This window comes from Amblyraja radiata, chromosome 5 (genome assembly GCF_010909765.2).
Source record: "Amblyraja radiata isolate CabotCenter1 chromosome 5, sAmbRad1.1.pri, whole genome shotgun sequence".
NCBI lineage: Eukaryota > Metazoa > Chordata > Chondrichthyes > Rajiformes > Rajidae > Amblyraja > Amblyraja radiata.
In genome coordinates this window covers 44,077,095-44,096,926 of record NC_045960.1, presented here as the reverse complement: position 1 = coordinate 44,096,926, position 19,832 = coordinate 44,077,095, and the positions used below count along the sequence as shown (strand labels likewise).

Below are 19,832 nucleotides of genomic sequence, written 5' to 3'. Positions count from 1 at the left end.
CACTGACCCGACCTACCAACCTACCTCAATGCGGACATTGGACTTTTTCCCCCTGGAACTGTCCTGAAAACATATATTCGGAACTCTGGTATTTTCCTCTTCGCTCTACCTGGTGTTCTTGTGCATGTGTCGGAGGGAACAGCAGATGCCGGTTTAAAGAGAATGCTGGAGTAACTCGACGGTTCAAAATGCTGGAGTAACTCAACGGGACATGCAGCATCTCTAAAGAGAAGGAACGGGTGACGTTTCGGGTCGAGGCCCTTCTTCAGACTGTACGTGGCTTGGTTATATTCATGTATAGCATTATCTGATATGATTGTATAGCACGCAAACAAAAGTTTATTCCCTGCATAGAATCATACAGCGTAGAAACAGGCCCTTCGACCCAACTTGCCCACACCGACCAATATGTCCCATCTACACTAGTCCCACTTGCCCGCGTTTGGCCCATAACCATCTAAACCTATCCTATCCATGCTTCAGTCTAATGCGTCTTAAACATTGCGACAGTACCTGCCTCAACTACCTTAACGGATAGGTCATTCCATACACCCACCACCCTTTGCGTAAAATAGTTACCCCTTAGGCTCTCATTAAATCATTCCCCCCGAACCTAAACCTGTATCTGCTGGTTCTCGATATGAGACAATAATAACAAACCAAAGCGAGTTAGGACATTTAACGGGGAGATCCTGGATAAACCCAAGGTAGCCACAAAATGGAGGAACTCAGCGCAACAGGCAGCATCTCTGGGGAGAAGGAATGGGTGACATTTCGGGTTGAGACCCTTCTGATATGCTGCCTGTCCCGCTGAGCTACATGTTGTGTCTATCTTTGTTTTAATCCAGCATCTGCAGTTCCTTCCTGGCCGAACCCGATTGAAAGATGAGAGGCTGGGCGATAGAGCATTGGGTCTGACAAGGATCAGGCTTCAGTAAGCAAAGTAAAGAGAGGTGGCAACGTTATGGAAATGAAGCGGGTAATCCAAGTGATGGCGAGACGGTATCCTCTAATACGTCGGAAAGAACTGTAGATGTTGGTTTGCGCCGATGATAGACACAGTAATACTGGAGACAGACATAAAATACTGGACGGACAGCATCTGGATAAAAGGAATGGGTGACGTTTCGGGACGAGACTCTGAAGAAGGGTCTCGAACCGAAACGTCACACCTTCCTTCTCTCCAGAGATGCTGCCCGTCCCGCTGTGTTACTCCAGCATTTCGTGTCTATCTTCCGTATGCTCTGTGATGGTCATCTCGGAGTCAAGTGGCAACTCTGGTCTGTAGACACGAGGAACTGCAGACGCAGGAATCACGAGCAAAACACAGAGCGTTGGACGAGCCTGACCCTTTGAGTTCCTCCATCACTTTGTGTTGAAGTCAGGTCTGGACATTGCTTGGCTCAGTCTCAGGCGCCGGCTAACTAGGAAGGTCGAGTCAAAGTCCAGCACTAACACTCAAGAAATAACGTTTGCGGCCTGATGTTCCCAATATTTAATTGAAATCATTAATAAAGTAAATAAATAGATACCGGTCTAATCAGTATCTACGGGATTGGACAGGCTAGATGTAGGAAGAATGTTCCCGATGTTGGGGGACTCCAGAACCAGGGTCCCAGTTTTACAGTCTACCGTGGGAACTCTTTAACTCAACGGGCAGGCAGCAGTTGATTGTTGCTCCCTTCAGTTTCCCAGGGGGTCGGGACGGGACTGGAGTTGGAAGGGAAAGGTGGGGGAGTCGAGGGAGAGGAGGGGGAGACAGATGGGGGGGTCTTCATTTACTGGTGGCGGGTGTCTGTCACTGAAACAGGCAGGTGAGATTTCACATCCACCTTGTGTGTGCCTCTCTCTCTCTCTCCCTCCCTCCCTCTTACACAGGCTGAGAGACTCTGCCTCTGTGAGTGTACGTCTCTTTCTCCCCCTCTCCCACACACAGTAAGACCGAGGTACTGTGCTCAGTCCATCTGTGTCTCCCACATACACAGTAAAACATGTCTCCAAATGAGCCAATTCAACCAAGGGAGGATATTTATAGTGTGTGAAAAAAAAGTGACATCATTTGTGCCACGTGATGATGTAACAACACTTCACAATGTTCATTCAAGATTTAACGGGAAAGCTCGGGAGACGGACAAGTCACTCGCACAAATAACTGAAATGCCGAGTACCGTGGGAACTCTTTATCTACCCCCCGGTTATATCGTGTGATATCGTGCTAGACCACGACCACTTCACTCTGGTTACATATTGCGTCAAGTCGCCCCGTGAAAAAGCCCCATTAGAACAACATCAAAAAACAACATCCCCCTTGAAAATATTTAATTATCTATCTTCAACAGCTTTCTGTGTCAGAATTCCACAGTTTCACTACTCTCTAGGTAACAAATTTGCCACTAAAATGTCCTCAGTGGCTCATGCCTTATTATTAGACTGTGACCCCTGATTCTGGACTTTCTTGCCACTGGGAACAAGCGTATGGAGAAGAATGCAGAAAGGTTTGTTGGTTAAGGGGCGGCACGATGGCGCAGCGATAGAATTTACAATGCCGGATACCCAGGTTGGTTCGATCCTGACTTCGGGTGCTGTCTGTACGGAGTTTGTACGTTTTCTCCGTAACCTCCATGGGTTTTCTCCGGGATCTCCAGTTTCCTTCCACACTTCAAAGACGTACAGGTTTGTAGGCTAATTGGCTTAGTATAATTGTAAATTGTCCCTGGTGGGTAGGATAGTGTAAGTGTGCAGGGGTCGCGTGAAATCGGTGGGCCGTAGGGCCTGTTTATGTGCTGTATCTCTAAATTAAACTAATTATGAATAGTTTAAGTGAAGGGCAGAAAACATGATCGAAAATAACATGGAAAAATTTGAGATGAACAACTTTGGTAGAAAAAAATAGAAAGGCTAAATATATATTTCAAATTCTGAATGATTGAATGATATTGGTGTTCAGTGGAGTACAGCTGTCCTTTTACATGAGTCATTGTTAATATGGAAATATATCAACCAAGTGGAAGGACAGATTCTACACTGGCCCACACGTTAGGGAGTATTCCCTTGCTTTTCTTCAAACAGTTCATCTGAGAAAACCGACCAGGCATCAGGTTACTGTGTCAATAATAAACTTTGCGTACAAACATGCAGCACTACCTTCAGTTCTACAATGAAGTAGCACTGAAACTTTTGTGGTCCAATTTCTAGAATGGATTGTTGGAAGAAAAGGGAATTGTAAGCAAAAGGAAATTAAAGGAATTGGCTTTTCTTTTAATCACTCAAATGGTGACTAGGTTAGATTTCTGAGTGATTGTTCAGTGTCTGGTAATTTGAAAGATTTAACAAATTTCTAGGGAATGAAACTAAAAGAGGTGAACTAGAGTGAACGCATACTTCTCATTTTCCACAATTTCTGATATTTGGCTTCCTCTTTTTCTCAAAGGGACTCTTCACTTTCACTGACTGAGCAGAAATGGAATTAAGTGCTGCATTGAGTAGAACAAAACTGCAAAAACAAAAAGGCTTTGCAGTTCTTCTACAATTCATCGGCAGTGTTATTGAAAAAGTGGGAGGAGATTTAGGATGGGTCTGAGTTAGACACAATTGCTAGAGTAACACAGTGGGGTCAGGCAGCATCTCGAGAAAAGGAATAGGTGACGTTTCTGGCCAGATCCCCTCTTCAGACCAAAAGATCGAGAAGGCCAGAACTACCAAATGTATGAAGGTTGAGTGAGAGTTGAGGTTTTGGGGATATTGTGGTGCCAGGTGGTGGTGAGGCCACTTACTATGCGAACCCTCAGCAGTCAGGGATAGGGTCACGTGACTGGGTAATAGCGGCAAGGAGTGATCACGAGGTACAGGGGTGAACCCCAGTATATATAACATAAACCTCGGGTCAACCTTTCCCCATTCGTGTGTGTGTCGTTCTCTTTGCTTTGACAATAAAGATCTCTTTGATTCACCACATGTGGCTTGCTTATTCACCCGCCATAATATGGCATTATCCACAGAATCAGAGTTGTACTGCATGAAATGGGCCCTTTGGCCCAACTCATCCATGCTGACTAATGCTTTAATCCCTTTAGCTCACATTAATCTCACATACCTTGTCTCCAATCCTTTCCAAGTACCCGTCCCAATGCCTCTTTAACATTGTAATTGTATCTGACTTTACCATCCGCTCTGGCAGCTCATTCCATACAACCACCAACCTCTCTATCCCCTTTAAATTTATCTGCCCTATTACCTTTAACAATTAACCTATGAACTCTAGTTTTAAGTTCCCCCACTCCAGGAAAAAATACTTTGTAGCCTATATATGCCATTCAAAATCTAGAATCCTGATAAAGTCAACCCTCAACATCTTATGTGAGAATAAACCAATCTTATCCAATATCTCCTTATATCTACAGCCCTTCATTCCTGGCAACATCAGGGTGAATTAGTTTGCAGTTGTGAAATCAGAAGAGGAGTCAAGGTCATAAGGTCATAAGTGATAGGAGTAGAATTAGGCCATTCGGCCCATCAAGTCTACTACATCATTCAATCATGGCTGATCTTCCTCTCCCTCCTAACCCCATTCTCCTGCCTTCTCCCCATAACCTCTGACACCCGTGCAGATGAAGGTGGTAGAATTATGGGCCTGTCCCACGTGGGCGATTTTTAGGCGACTGTCCTAGTCGTAGCAGGTCGCCGAAAAGACGGCAACTGGACTAATGGGACTGTCCCACTTAGTCGATTTTTTAGGCGACTGCCGGCGAATATGAAGATGGAATTCACCGAAGTCAGCACCAGCAACAACCTACGACATCCTGGCGACAACCTACGTTAACCTGGGGACAACCTACGACAGCACCTATGTCAAGCTACGCTCATTGGCGTCAAATCCATGATCGCCACTGTCGCTGAAAGATTTTCAATATGTTGAAAATCCAGCGGCGATCAGTAAGCCGCTATCACTCTTTGGGCGACTGAGGAGATTACTCACGACCATACAGGCAACACCCAGACGACCACCGGAGACCATGTGGCGACAGCCTAGTCGCGTAAAAAATCGCCTAAGTGGGACAGGCCCATTTGGAGTAAGCCCGGTCATAAGAGGAAAGCGGGTGAACTCACCAGTTGTATCGGATTAAAGTCACATCAGAGATCTCTGGGATCTCAGGCATAAAGTTATTCCGCAACAACAGGCCTCCTTCAGGCTGCCTGCCCAGCAGCAATTGTGGCCGCTGGTGCTTGCTGTTGTCCGTGACATAGTGTGTGCAAGCTCCTCCTGTGGCACTGGTTCTCGGTTTAGTTCTGGCTACAGACCAACGGAAAGGCTGATCAAAAGCGTTCATTGAATTCCGGATGTGCAGTTAATTCATATGAGACTTGTTAGTTCTTTTAGCTGCTAGCAATTACATTGCCGAAGGAAATGCCACGTAAAATTCTTTACTGGTTAGAAAATCATCACCAAAATAAATGGCAGATGGCGCCACCTAATGTTAGTTTACTGTAATCTCAACCAAGAGGTGTCACTGCATCTTCATAATGTAAGTGCACCGATTGCATTATGTTAGTTTGACACACAATCCACTTGACATTAAGGGGGAGTAATATTTATTTGTAGATTTTGGCAAGACATGTTTTGTGACCAGGATGTGCACACACTTGTGATTCAACGGTTTGTAAGAAATGTTGGCCCTAGTGAGACCACACCTGGAGTATTGTGTGCAGTTTTGGTCACCAAATTTGAGGAAAGACATTCTTGCTATTGAAGGAGTGCAGCGTAGGTTCACGAGGCTAATTCCCGGGATGGCGGGACTGTCATATGTTGAAAGAATGGAGCGACTGGGCTTGTATACACTGGAATTTAGAAGGATGAGAAGGTATCTTATTGAAACATAGGATTATTAAAGGATTGGACACGCTAGAGGCAGGAAAATGTTCCCGATGTTGGGGTAGTCCAGAACCAGGGGCCACAGTTTAAGAATAAGGGGCAGGCCATTTAGAACGGAGATGAGGAAACATTTTTTCACCCAGAGAGTTGTGAATCTGTGGAATTCTCTGCCTCAGAAGGCAGTAGCCAATTCTTTGGATGCTTTCAAGAGAGAGTTAGACAGAGCTCTTAAAGATAGCAGAATCAAGGGATATGGGGGGGGGGAAGGCAGGAGCGGGATACTGATTGCGGATGATCAGCCATGATCATAGTGACTTGCGGTGCTGGCTCAAAGGGCCGAATGGCCTCTTCCTGCACCTATTGTCTATTGTTGGATAGAGGAAACAGGCCCTTGGCCCAACTCATCCATGCTGACCAAGGTGTCCCATCCAATATAGTCACATTAGCCTGGCCTATAACCCTCTAAATGATTCCAATCCACACACCTGTCCAAATACCTTTTAAATGTTGTTATTGTACCCACCGTAGCTCCTTCATTTGCCGGCTTGTTCTATCTACTCACCACCCTCTATAAGGGAAAAAATTGTCCCTTCCCTTGTAAATCTTTCCCCTCTCTCCTTAAACCTGTAGTTGTTGAATCTCCTACCCTGGGTAAAAGCCTCTGCGCATTCACGCCACCAATTCCCCTAATAATTTTATACATCTCTATAACATCACCTCCTTAGCCTCCTGCGCTTTAAGGAATAAAATCCTCGCCTGTCCATATTCTCCCTATAGATTAGGAACTCGAGGCCTGGCAACATCTTCACAAAATCGCTTCTGCGCTCTTTCCAGTTTAATGGCATTTTTCCTAATTTGCAAGTTGAATCGGTAATAAAGAAGGCAAATGCAATGCTAGCATTTATTTAGAGAAGACTAGAAAATAAAAAGAAGGATGTAAAGTTGAGGCTTGATAAGGCACTGGTCAGACTGCAGTTGGAGTATTGTCAGCAGTTTTGGGCCCCATATCTGAGGAAGGATGTGTTGGCTCTGGAGAGGGTCCAGAGGAGGTTTACAAAAATCATCCCAGGAATGATTGAGTTAACATATGATGAGTGTTTGACGGCACTGAGCCTGAACTCGCTGGAGTTTAGAGTTAGACACTTGCATCATCTTTGAGATGGAAATGTATTTCCTGACTGAATTACTTTGCTTTGTGCAGCTTTCCCAAAAATAATCACCAAATGCGTGGTAATTTAAAGCAACCGCTTTCTCAGGAGCATTGACTAGCTCATTTAGTATGAGGGCAGCATAGTGGCACAACTGGCAGAGAAGCTGCATCACGGCACCAGACACCCGGGTTCGATCCTGACCTCGGGTGCTGTCTATATGGAGTTTGCATGCTCTTCCTGTACCCGTGTGGGTTTCTAAAGATCACCAGGGGCGCCGGGGAGATGGCAGCCCTGCCGGCAGTCTGTTCGTTTTTTCATCTTTGTGTTATTTTTAGCGTTTGTTAAAAGTTTGTTTTAATGTACTTCGGTTTGTTTTATGTGGGGAAGGGGGGACGGGATTGGGGGATCAAGTTCCTACCTTCCCGGAGATGTGATCAATTTTTCGGATCACATTCTCCGGGCTCTGCGGCCTACCATCGCTGGAGCTGGAGGCCTCCTCGGACTGTCGTGAGCCCCACCGGACTTAACATCAGAGCGGATCCCTTGCCTGGGATCGCTCCCACCACGGCCTGCGGATTTACCATCAAGGGCTCGCAGTCTTGGGAGACGCTGAGTCGGGAGCTCCAACGCCGCAGAAGGTTCGACCAGCCCCGACGCGAGGTTCGATCGCCCGACGCGGGGGAGCTGACAACCCCCTGATGCAGGAGCTGAACGCCTCGACGCGGAGTGCCCGAAAGTCGCCGGCTACGGGAGTTAAAACCGTCCCGTCAACGTTGGGCTCGAGGCCCCCGACCGAGGAAGAACAAAAGGAAGGACTTTAACTTTATTTCGCCTTCCATCACAGTGAGGAATGTGTAGGAGTCACTGTGGTGGATGTTCATGTTAAAATGTGTTTTTGAGTCTGTTGCTTTTAATTGTATGACTGACCTGGCCAGTGAAATTCCTCGTATATGTTGCAAAACATACTTGGCGAATAAAATCTGATTCTGATTCTGCTCCGGTTTCCACCTACATCCCATAGACGTGTGGGTTTGGCCTCTGTAAATTGTCCCTGGTGTGTAGGGAGTGGATGAGAAAGTGGGATAACATAGAAATGATGTGAACGGGTGACCGATGGTTGGCATGGACTCGGTGGGCTGAAGGGCTGTATCTCTAACCTAATAACTTCTTAATCAAGGGTTTCTATGCCAGTAAGCACAATAAGACAAAAGACAGTTAACGAGCCATATCATGCTGGACCTGTCCCTTTGGCCAAACTAGCTGACCGACCACTGCTGAGGGGGATTCCGCAATGCCAAGTAAGTTTCATCGATGAAGCTCCACCCCAGAACAACCTGATGGTCTTTGACAGCTTGGCACAAACATTAAACTTTTTATAAGAGGGGCACAAGAATCTGGAGGTGCAGGAATCTTATTTTAAAAAATAGACTACTGGTGAAACTCAGCAGGTAGCATTTATGGAGGGAAATATCTTACTTGGTTGGAACCATCCTTCAGACTATCTTTTTATTATAGTGTCCCAAGAGTCAGGGCCAGTTGAACACTAATCATGTTGAAATAATTTTAAAATTAGGAACACTGAAACGCTAACAAATAATTAAAGTTGTTTACAAAAAAAATGATTCAAACAGCAGTTAATCTAGTTGTACAGGCTTGCAACCTCATTAATTGGAATGAGCTGCCAGAGTGTTAATCCTGGCCAAATTGGAGAGGCCATTGAGTAAAGGCTTCAGGGCTGCTAGGAAGAGAATGGAAATATCTGCAGACACTGACAATTAGGTGCAAAATGCATAGAATGGATTGGATGAATGCAAACCAGACATACACATTGTAAATAATGTTGCAAAACTTGACTTTGCTGAATGTTGATTGGATTAAGTATTGAACCTTGTCTGGTTTTCTTGCATATCAGGGCACATGTTGCAATGTTCATTTCCTCTGAGAAATACTGTTTGAATACAATGTATTAGCCACTGTATTATTGGGTTAGAGAAATGTCTGTCATGTATGGGGTTAATCGATATCTGTAATTGGATTGTGAAGAGACCACCACCATGTGGTTCGGCCCCTCGAGGTCTGGGAACCTATAAAGGTCCGGTACCACGAGATCCTGTGTCGATCTTCTGGGAGAGCGCTTAGGACTGCATGACCTTCTGGAGTGTCTCTGTTTGAGCGAGGCCTAGAGGGCTTGATCAGGCAGATATGAGAATCAAACCCATGGTGGTTAGATACAGTAGTAGGAACTGTAATTGTGTTTTGTCAAAATAAAGTTTAGATGCGCAAGTGCTTGTCTCAGTGATTTTTGACTGAAACTTGACTGGGGGGAAGCTTAGTACGAGCAATTTACAAGAGGTGGTAGTGAGGTGCTGATAATACCTTTTAAAAAATATTTGGACAGGTACATTCATAATAAAGGTTTTGAGGAGTGTGGGCCAAATGTGGGAAAATGGGACTATCCTAGATGGAGCATCTTGAAGGCATGGACAAGTTGGGTCGAGGGCCTGTTTCTGTTCTTTATTTTTTGGTCTAGTTAAATGTAGTTGTCGTGTTTTTTTTAATATACTGTTTTTAACTGTGTATATGTGGGGGGCATGGGGGGGAGGGGGAAACTTAAAATCTCTTCCCTGCATGGGAGACCCGACCTTTTCCCTGTCGGGTCTCCGATGTCGTTGGGGCCTAACACTGTGGAGCGGCCTCCAACCGGAACGACCTGGGAGCTCCAGTCGCGGAGCTGCGGACTTACGATCGGCCTCGGAGCGTGCGGAACGGTGATGGCTCGCTGCTGCGGCCCGACTCCGGAGCTCGGAGACTCTGGTGGACTGTGATATCGGGAGCTCGCGGGTCCGGGTGGGAGACCGCTTTTCGGAGCTCCAGCAACACAACTTCTCCAGCCCGTGTCGCGGGGTTGGAATGACCCGGAGCGGGGCCGTACATCGCCCAGCGTGGCTTTAATGGCCGCGGGACATTCCAACGCCCGCCGGGGCTCCAACTTTGTGACATTTAGACCTGGAGCGGGGCCGTACATCGCCCGGCATGGCTTCAACATCGGCTGTGGGACATACCATCGCCCGCCTGGGGCTTCAACATCGGGAGAAAAATGGTGCACAGGGGAGAGAAAATATTTTGCCTTCCATCACAGTGAGGACGAGATACACTGTGATGGATGTTTGTGTGAATTGAATTGTTTGTGTGTCTTGTAGGAATTGTTTTGTTTGTATGGCTGTAGAAACAGAGTTTCGTTTGAGCCTCACTGAGGTTCAAATGACATTGGATAAATATTGTATTATATTATTGTATTATGGGAGAGAAGTCTGGATACAGCAGAATCTGGACTCCAGCTCTCATGGAAGGCTCAGATGAGCTGGGCATAAAAGGTGTGCACAGTGCTTATTCTGCCAACTGATGCCTCAAAATTGCATTGCTGAGTTGATATATGTATATTGTTTTGACCCCATTTGATGTATTATTAGTCGGGTCCTGCCTTAAGTAGGTAGGGATCAAATCTAGCAATGCAATGCCCTTGATGAAACAAGAGGATCAGGAGTAGCAACAGGGCAGTAAATGTTTTACCATGAAAGCTAAGACTGACATTCTTTTTTCAGCAGGCCCGGGAGGCCTCGAAACGGCTGGAGAGTTAAATGGCAGATAATCACAGGCAACTAGTCGAGAATAACAAAGAATGCAAAAGCAGTCAGGCATAAAATATAAGCACCAGGACAGAAAGTGATTAGTATTTCAGTCAATCAGTATAATCCACGGGTGCTTTTGCATCTTACGATTGCACGGTGACTTGTTAAATGACTTAAATGAGTCTGATCAGAATCTTGATGTAATGATTTGAGTCTCGCATCATGTTTGCAGATATATAATCAATCTACTTTTCAAGGGATTTTTACAAAATTATGAGGGCACATGAAAAGCTACAAATAGCTGATGCACGAGGGAGTGCTATTACATTGAGATCGCAATACCATAAGTTCTGTACTGGACTGCTTAAATCTGCTTCAGAGCAGGAGATCCACTAACCCCACTGACAGTTGTTTGGTGAGAGAATATCTTTGTTATATCTATGCCTACATTTTCAATCATTCTCATTTTCATATCATACACCCTCTCACCACAATCAACAAAGAAACCATTTGACCAAAAATGTGTCAATTAGTCCTTTCAAAATATTTATTCTAAAATCGACTTATTCTACGACATACCATGTGATAGGAGCAGTATTAGGCCATTCGGCCCCTCAAGTAATCTTTTATCTGGTTATCAAGTAATCTGAGGGGTAACATTTTCACACAAAGGGTGGTGGGTGTATGGAACAAGCTGCCAGAGGAGGTAGTTGAGGCTGGTACTATCCCAGCGTTTAAGAAACTGATAGACAGATACATGGATAGGACAAGTTTGGAGGGATATGGACCAAGCGCAGGCAGGTGGGACTAGTGTAGCTAGGACATGTTGGCCGGTGTGGACAAGTTGGGTCGAAGGGCCTTTTTCCACACTGTATCACTCCATGACTATATGACTCTGCCTGCTCCGCCATTCAATCATGGCTGATCTATTGCTCCCTCCTAACCCCATTCTCCTGCCTTCTCCCCAGAACCTCTGGCACCCGTACTAATCACAAGCTCTGAATCACGGTTATAAAAAGTACAGGGCCAGCCTTTATTTAATATATCACTGTTGAAATCGACAATTATTTCTATATTACTGTAGTTCAAAAAAGTGATGTGAGGTGAAGGACTGGGGGATATTTTTCAAAAAAAGAGCATTGCGTTAAATAAATAATTTTCTTTGAGTTCTAATATAGGGAGTGGACAGTCGTAAGTACTTGACTCAACAACTGGTTTTCCTAGTTGCTTGCGCACAAATCTCTGTGGAGCACTGTTTCCCATTTGGAAACCTGCACAGTATTTGACCCACATACTCAGCTTATTTCTACAGTTAAACTACTGCTGTTCTATCAGATCCAGCCTGCCATAACGCTTGGTCCTTGAATCTTGCATCTACAGTGCGATAATTACCAAAGATCTTTTGAAACCCCAAACATATACGTTATATTATTCATGAAAGTACTTAACTTTTTATCAATTAAATTAATGAATTTGCTGAAACATGACCTTCCCTTTTGAACTGATGGCTCAACATGTTACGATTTCTGTTCTGGATACTTTGCCATTACATCTTTGAGTAAGGATTCCATTATTTTTTGCACTTTAGTTTCTGAGAGACAATAGTGACTGAGTTGGTCACACTTGCACATGAATCAATGGGTTGCTGTCCAGTCCATCGCCCTGGTAGTACTGTATTGTCAGAGGTGCTGATTTTAGATGAGACTAAACTAAGTGGGACCCGTTGGGTCCCAGTCACACGGGAGGCCTGGTCCTCCAACGCAACCCATTCCCCAATGCAATATTCCACCACTCACCCTTTCCCCCAACGCAACCTGTTCCCCAATGCATTATTCCACCACTCGCCCATAGCCCTTAACTGCGCAGGTGTGGCAGACGGGTTCCCGTTGTGAAGCCCATGATCCCCCCTCCTCCCCTCACCCCCCCCCCACTACAGGGGGGGGGGGGGGGGGGTGTGGAGGGGGGGTGTGTGGGGGGGTGGGGTTGTGGGAGCGGGGGGGGGGAGAGCTCGGAGAAAATACAGGGGCTGTGGGGGGTATCACGGAGGAGGGGGCAGGAGCCAGCGAGGGGGACCAGAGGGGAAGGGGCTGGAGCGGACTCACAGCAGTCGCTGGTCGCTGCTCTGCTGGTCGCTGGACTGCTGGTCGCCGGTCGTGCTCCTCTGCCGAGATCAGATTCTCCGCTTTCCGTTTGGCGACATTTCCCGTGCCGGGCCAGGCCGTTTCCAGTCCCTCCGAAAATTGTGTCCGGTTGGAAACATCCGCCGGTCATTCACCGCTCCAGTAAAGATGCGATGGCGCAGGAAGGGGCGGTCCGTCCCACAGAGTGACAGGAGAAAAAACAATCCATGTGGTGCTGAATGGCAGGAGAAGAGATCGATCTACGCATACGCGCATTTTTAAAGATTTTTAAACCGCGCTAAAGTTTACATTAGACCACCGATCAGAATAAAATTTGGTGCAATCGCAGAGCAGGAGAACGGTGTGTAAGCAGGCGAAAAATCATAGCGCTATCATGTAATGTTATTACGCAAATAGAATGACCGCGCAACCGGATGATAACAAGGTCAGAGCTTTAGTTATGTATAGATAGATGGTAAACTGAGGTCTTTCAATTCCATCAGATGGGACAAAGAGTATGATGACATTATTTTGAAGTAAAGCAGCCAAGTTTCTCTCAGTGTTCTAATCTAAGACTTGACCTGCAACTGACATCACTAAAAGCCAGATGGTCAGGTCATTGTCACATTTGATGATAGTCAGCAATGTGGCTTCAATTTTTCCTGAATCATAGTGATGAACCCAGGTGTCTTGGGACTTCCAGAGTTTATGAAAGGTGCTGCATAAAAGCAAATCTTTTCAAACTATTTTTTGCCATTGACATTAATAAATTCTCAGGCTTGTTCTATCTCCTCTTTCAAAGGAAGGAATTAAATGAACTCTCTCCCAGTATTCTGGCACTCTTCCTGATTCTAATTAGCATCATTGAACAAAAATCTGGCATCTGTTCATAAATGATATTTCATATGCTTTGAAGTGGGCAAACATATTATGTTGTTAGCTTTACTCTAATGCATTATTTCTCATTGTGACCTTCAGGTTTCCTCCAAGAAGCTTATTTATGGGCCAAACAAGTTATCTTTATTCTGGAGAAATCGATGGTCTTACTGAAGGATATTAAGGATGGATCATTGAATGAAGGTGTGGCTTATGGCAGTTACACCACGAGATCTCTCTTTCAGTATATGTTTCTGGTGCAAAGGCATTTCAACATCAGCCACTTCAACCACCCTTGGATTAAGCAACATTTTGCATTCTATTATAGGACTGTGCACCCAGGTAAGGATCGAGGATTGAAATTAAAATGCTATCATATAATTGTCATGGAATAATGTAACATGGAAACGGGTCCTTCAGCCCACAGTTCCAATGCTGGCCATCAACAACCTCTTAATGCTAATCCCATTTTCTAGACTCTAGGCATCCATGCTAAATACTATGACAGTACTTACCTCTCCTTTAGATAGTGTGTGGTTTGTATTTTGACTATCTACTGGGTGAAAAATATCATTCCTAAACCCCTTCTGTGAAAAAGAAGTCTAACGTCGTAAATCTGTTCTCGAAACGGCAACATTCCAATTCAGATAACATCCTGGTGGTTTTCCTCTATACCCTCTCCAGAGGAATAATGCCTTCCTATAGAGATCTGCCTGAGCAGCACACAGTATACCTACTACGGCCTTACTAATGTTTTATACCATGTCTTCTCTGATTTTATATTCTGTCCCGGCCAATGAATCCAATGTCAATTGCCTTATCTTCCTGTGCAGCTGCCTTTAGGAGTCTTTGGGTCTTGTTCCTCAATACAACAATATTGCGATTTTTTTGTTTTTATCCTAGCCTATGCATCCCAAAATGCATCACTCATTTTTGTCAGGATCGACTTCCATCTGCAATTCTTTTCCATCATACCAACTCATCAATACCCTTCCGTACCTGAAGACCACCCTCCTTGTTTTGGGAACCGCTCTGCCCAAGACTGCAAGAAATTGCAGTTGTGGATGTTCCCTTGTTCCTTTGAGGACATCTCATATGGACGAATTGGGAGCAGGAGATATAGAGTCTTTGCAAGAGGCAGGGAGGGCAGAAGTGTAGCCCAGATTACTGTGGGAGTCAGTGGATTTGGTTTGGTGATCCTGCTCTAGAAAACTATCAATTTTGACTATCAATTTACTTTCAGTTCTCCTTGGAATTGATTTTCATTTTTACAATGCATTTTTAGGTTTTCAGCGAACTGTGGCTATTGCTGATTCAAATTACAATTGGTTTTATGGGCCCGAGAGTCAGCTGGTGTTTCTGGATACCTATGTCATGCGTAATGGGAGTGGCAACTGGCTGGCAGAGCAAGTCAGAAAGAATCGAATTCAGCGGGGACCAGGCGCACCAGCCAAAGCACAGAGATGGTGCACACTCCACACCGAGTTTATTTGGTAAGTTGATAATTAAAAAAAAAATTTAATTGAAGATCTAATTTTAATTCAATTAGATTAAAGAGGCACAAAGTGCCAGAGTAATAGAGTGAGTCAGGCCGCATCTCTGGTTTCATGGAGACGTGACATTTCAGGTCAGAAATCTACTGAAGAACTTGATTATCACAGAGAAGGTTCCCAACCCAAAATCTCACCTATCCATGTTCTCCAGAGATGCTGCCTGGCCTGCTGAGTTACTCCAACATTTTGTGTCTTTTCTCATTGTAAACCAGCATCTGCAGTTCCTTGTGTTCACATCTAAGGGGGTTGTTTTTTTTTGACACAATATGGTTGATATCTGGAACGTGTTGCCAGAGGAGGTTGTAGAATCCGTTTCACTTACTATGTTTAAGAGGCATTTAGATAGACACTTAAATAGACAAAGCATAGAAGGATATGGTTTTAATGTGAACTAATGGGATTAAGTACGGTGTTAACAACGTCAGCATGGTTGTGATGGGCCATATTTCTGTGCTGTAGATCTCTATGGCTTTATCTGGAGTATTGTGAAAAAGGATAGTCATTAATAGTAAGATTAAACGAGAACTTACCAGTTTGAAGTTTGATCTGTATTTTATGAGGAGTTACGATGAGGGATTACGTGAAGAACCCGTCCAGCACGCATGCGCGACATACTTCAAAGCAGCGGTGTAGAATCACAGGAAACATAATAATTGAAATAAACATAGTAAAGAAAAGGAGAACTAAGATACTAGTTGATCTCTATAATTGAGGGTGGGAGCGGAGGGCACGTAATCCCTCATCGTAACTCCTCATAAAATACAGATCAAACTTCAAACTGGTAAGTTCTCGTTTAATCTTACTATTTTACTTCGGAGTCACGTGAGTGACCACGTGAAGGTTTTAAAGCTCTGTGATTTCAAACCGTGTAACAGTCCATACTTCACTTGCTGCCGAAGTCATCCAAGGGAGGAAGTATGTTATCGTAATCAAACCTGAATCTGTTTGTAAAACAACAATGGTATTATTTGAAAATAATAACAAAGAAATTAATGCTCCGCCGGGCTAAATTATATATTTTTTGCAGCGTCTAAAATTCTCACTGCAAGTGAAACAGGTTTTAATGGCTTGTTGTAGAATGTTTGAAAGTTCTTCCCATGGACCACCCCGCTGTTACCAGGTTAGGTCCAGTGGCACATCCATACTGTTAGCCGCCGACGTGGATGCTGCTCTGGTGGAGTGAGATGTGTAAATATCGGTATCCACTCCAGCAGCTCCTAATACCTGTTTGAGCCATTTAGAGAAGGTTTGACTCGGTACCCTGATCCAGTGGCTTTTTTGTGGCTGACCCATTTTGTCTCCCACGGGAATTTTAGGTTGTGTTGATATATTGTAGAAGGTGAGTCATGACATATAACAGTGGTCAGATGGGTACGCCCGGAATTTCCATAATGAGACCTGAAGTTCCTAGTCTGCTCTGTTTCACCAGCTCCTGAATGGTGAATGTTATTTGGTCTGATGTTATGACCATATTGTCCAGTCTGTGTAGGTAAAAAGACTGGACCCTTATGCTGAGACTAAGCCATCAGCATGGCCGTATACAGGGTAGCTGTTTTCAGAGTAAGAAATCTGGCTGGTGGCCATCCCTTAGGTATGTCAGGACAACGCCGACATCCCAGATATGGTATATCTAGGTCTTGGGATTTTGAATAGAAGGTACCTCTCATTAATTTGGCCACCAGTGGACGAGACCTATGGCCTGTTTCCCTTGGTTCCTGCCTTAGATAGGCTGACAGTGCACTTCTAGCACATTTGATAGTGCTATAGTTCAGACCTTCATCGTGGCGAAGGCTGGCCAGGAACTCCGGTACATAGGTATGGTGGTTGATTAGTAGGTTGTCTCTGTTCTCGAGCAGTACGTTTCCCATTTTCTTATACTGGAGAGATACTGTTTCTTCGTGGGGTCGGTGAGTTGCTGTCATCGTGTTCATGGTCCTATTTGACAATCCCAGGTCCATCAAAAGGTCTTTTTGGAATCTGCAACCCAGTAGGCTTATTCTGTCATGGCATGGGTGACTTACGCTTGATACAGGGTGGTTCAGTAGATCTGGTCCGTGGGGAATGGTCATGGGTTTCAATGACCTCAAGGATCACTGGGAACCATGGCTGTGTAGGCCAGTCGGGTACTACCAAAAAGTCCGAAGCAAAATTAATCGTTATTGTGCCTAGTACCTGACTGATGAGGTAGAAAAGGGGAGAAAAACATAGAGATTAGTTTCACCCCCCCCAGGGCATTAGTTTTTAAATGCCCTGCTCAATGTACCCCCATTAATGGTAGGCACTTTGAGCAAATGCAATTTTTGGGAGGCGTGATAAAGGCGTGATAAAGACCAACGCCTCATGACTACCTGTCTTGGAGAGGTTTTTAAAGGGCAGGTAGGAAGCTGGCCGCCAGATTTAGGCTGTAACGGCCATCTCGCTCGTGGTGTAGCCACGTAGCGGTATCTCACACCTAGCATCTCTTCCTGATCCTGTACCTCAAGCATACTCCCGATGTTGTTCAGCCAGTGACCCCTCTTCTTGACCAGCCCAGCCCTGGTCGCCAACGATCCCCTCTGATGAGGGAGATGCGATGGCCAGTGCTGTTAGTGCACTGGAGTGGGAGTGTTTGTGCTCCCTTGGCGAGCTTGCCCCAGCTCCCGAGGCAAGTCTCGCTGGAGTTTTTACTCCATGACCTTTCTCTAAGGCTTGGAAACAGACACTTTCTCGCTCTCGGGCGGTAGTTTGAAGAGCCGGCTCTCTGAATGAGCCGGCCTGTCCGTCTTCCATGTGTCTGTCTCCAGCCCGCTGCGACTGGTCGCCAACTTTGCTCAGGCGGCTGCCTCTGCCGTTGTCGCGGCGAGTCTCCTTGTCGGAGTTGCAGGGATTACCGGCCGGTCTGTATCTTGATTTGCCTCCAGTCCGCTGCTGTTGGTCAGGCAGCGCTAGCGGACTGAGCTCGGCTCGGTACCCGTGACTGTGGACCGCAGCATGTGCAGTCCAGGTGCTGCCTCTCGCCCCCCCCCCCCCCCCCCCACTGACGGAACGCTCCTTCCCTGGAGTCGAACGGGGGCTGTTTTCCTCTGTGCTGCTTTGCTCTTTCCAGCTTTCATCTGGTGCACAAAGAAGAGCAAAGTTTGTCAATTCGAACCTGTGGGTAAGTACTTACCTGACGGTCCGTTCTTTCAAGCTTGTAGCGGGAGCGCCCATACTCCCGTTCGTCGCTGTTGCACTGCATGAACGCTCATGTCGCGCATGCGTGCTGGACGGGTTCTTCACGTAGTCACTCACGTGACTCCGAAGTAAAATCAATTATTATGGAGTTCTCAAGCTATACTGAATGGAAATAGGCTAATTTTCCATCCCTACCTCCCTTTGTCCATGCTGACCAAGTTGGCATTCTGGGCTCATTCCATATACCTGCATTTGGCCCATAAACATTCCTATTCATACATTTTGATTTAGTTTAGAGATACAGCGTGGAAACAGGTCCTTCAGCCCAGAGAGTCCGTGCCGACCAGCAATCACCCATACACTAGTTCTATCCTGTACACTATGGACAATTTACAGAAGCCAATCAACCTACCAACCTGCATGTCTTTTGAATGTGAGAGGAAACCAGAGCAGCTGGAAAAAACCCATACATTCAAAAGGCAAATGTACAAATTCCGTATAGAGCGCACCGCTAGTCAGGATTGAACATGGGTGTCTGTCACTGTAAGGCAGCAACCCTATTACTGCCCTTGCCCAAATGTCTTTTGAAAGGCGTGAGTTAGTTAATTGGCACACCTACATTTGAGTTCTAATAGAGTATACAAAAGATGTCAGGAGTTCTTCATGAACAGTATGACTTGCAGAACGCACTAAAAGTGTTTTAGTCTACAATATGTGTGCCAAACATGATGCCAAGACCAACTCATTTGCCTGCAAATAATCCATATCGAACTGCTTTAGAGAATGGTATATTACACGGAAAAACATGACGAATAGCAACAGAAACTGGCCATTAAGCCACTCAAGTTTGCTTCACCCTTCAACAAGGTCCTGACTGATCTTCAGTTATAACATGTTTTCCTGTTTTGTCCCACTATCTCATGATTAATCTAATGTTTAATAATCTACAGGTCTCACATTTAGTTTAGAGATAAAGCACAGAGACCCATTGGTCCACCGAGTCCACACCAACCAGCGATCCCCGCACACTTACACTATCCTATACACACTAGGGACAATTTACAATTATACCAAGCCAATCAACCTGCAAACCTGTACGCCTTTGGAGTATGGGAGTAAACCGGAGATCCCAAAGAAAACCCATGCAGGTCACAGGGAGAGCGTACAAACTCCGTACAGACAGCAGCCATGGTCAAGATCGAACCTGCGTCTCTGACACAGCAAGGCAGCAACTCTACCGCTGCGCCACCGTGCCTTGAATGAAAACAATGACTGAGTTTCTACAGCACAACAGTGTAGAGTACCCTAAAGGGTCACCAGAGTGAAGAAACTTCACTTAGATGACCTATCCCTTATTTTGAGTTTGTGAGTTGCAGCTCCAAAGTTGTGGGGTTTCAGCAGCAGCTGACTGCTTCCCCAGCATCACTAGATCCCGCAGATATCGGGATACAAGCACGGTGTATCTTAACATGTGTCAGCTC

At 45.4% G+C, this 19,832-nt stretch overlaps 1 protein-coding gene across 1 annotated transcript in view; it reads left to right on the top strand.

Annotated features, from left to right (window-relative positions):
* dse (dermatan sulfate epimerase) overlaps positions 1–19,832 on the top strand; it is an 84,513-nt gene that overhangs the window by 59,005 nt on the left and 5,676 nt on the right. Inside the window, exons 4-5 of the mRNA XM_033021116.1 lie at positions 13,748–13,987; positions 14,931–15,138. Coding sequence (XP_032877007.1) covers positions 13,748–13,987; positions 14,931–15,138 — 448 coding nt within the window. The remainder of the gene's footprint in view (positions 1–13,747; positions 13,988–14,930; positions 15,139–19,832) is intronic.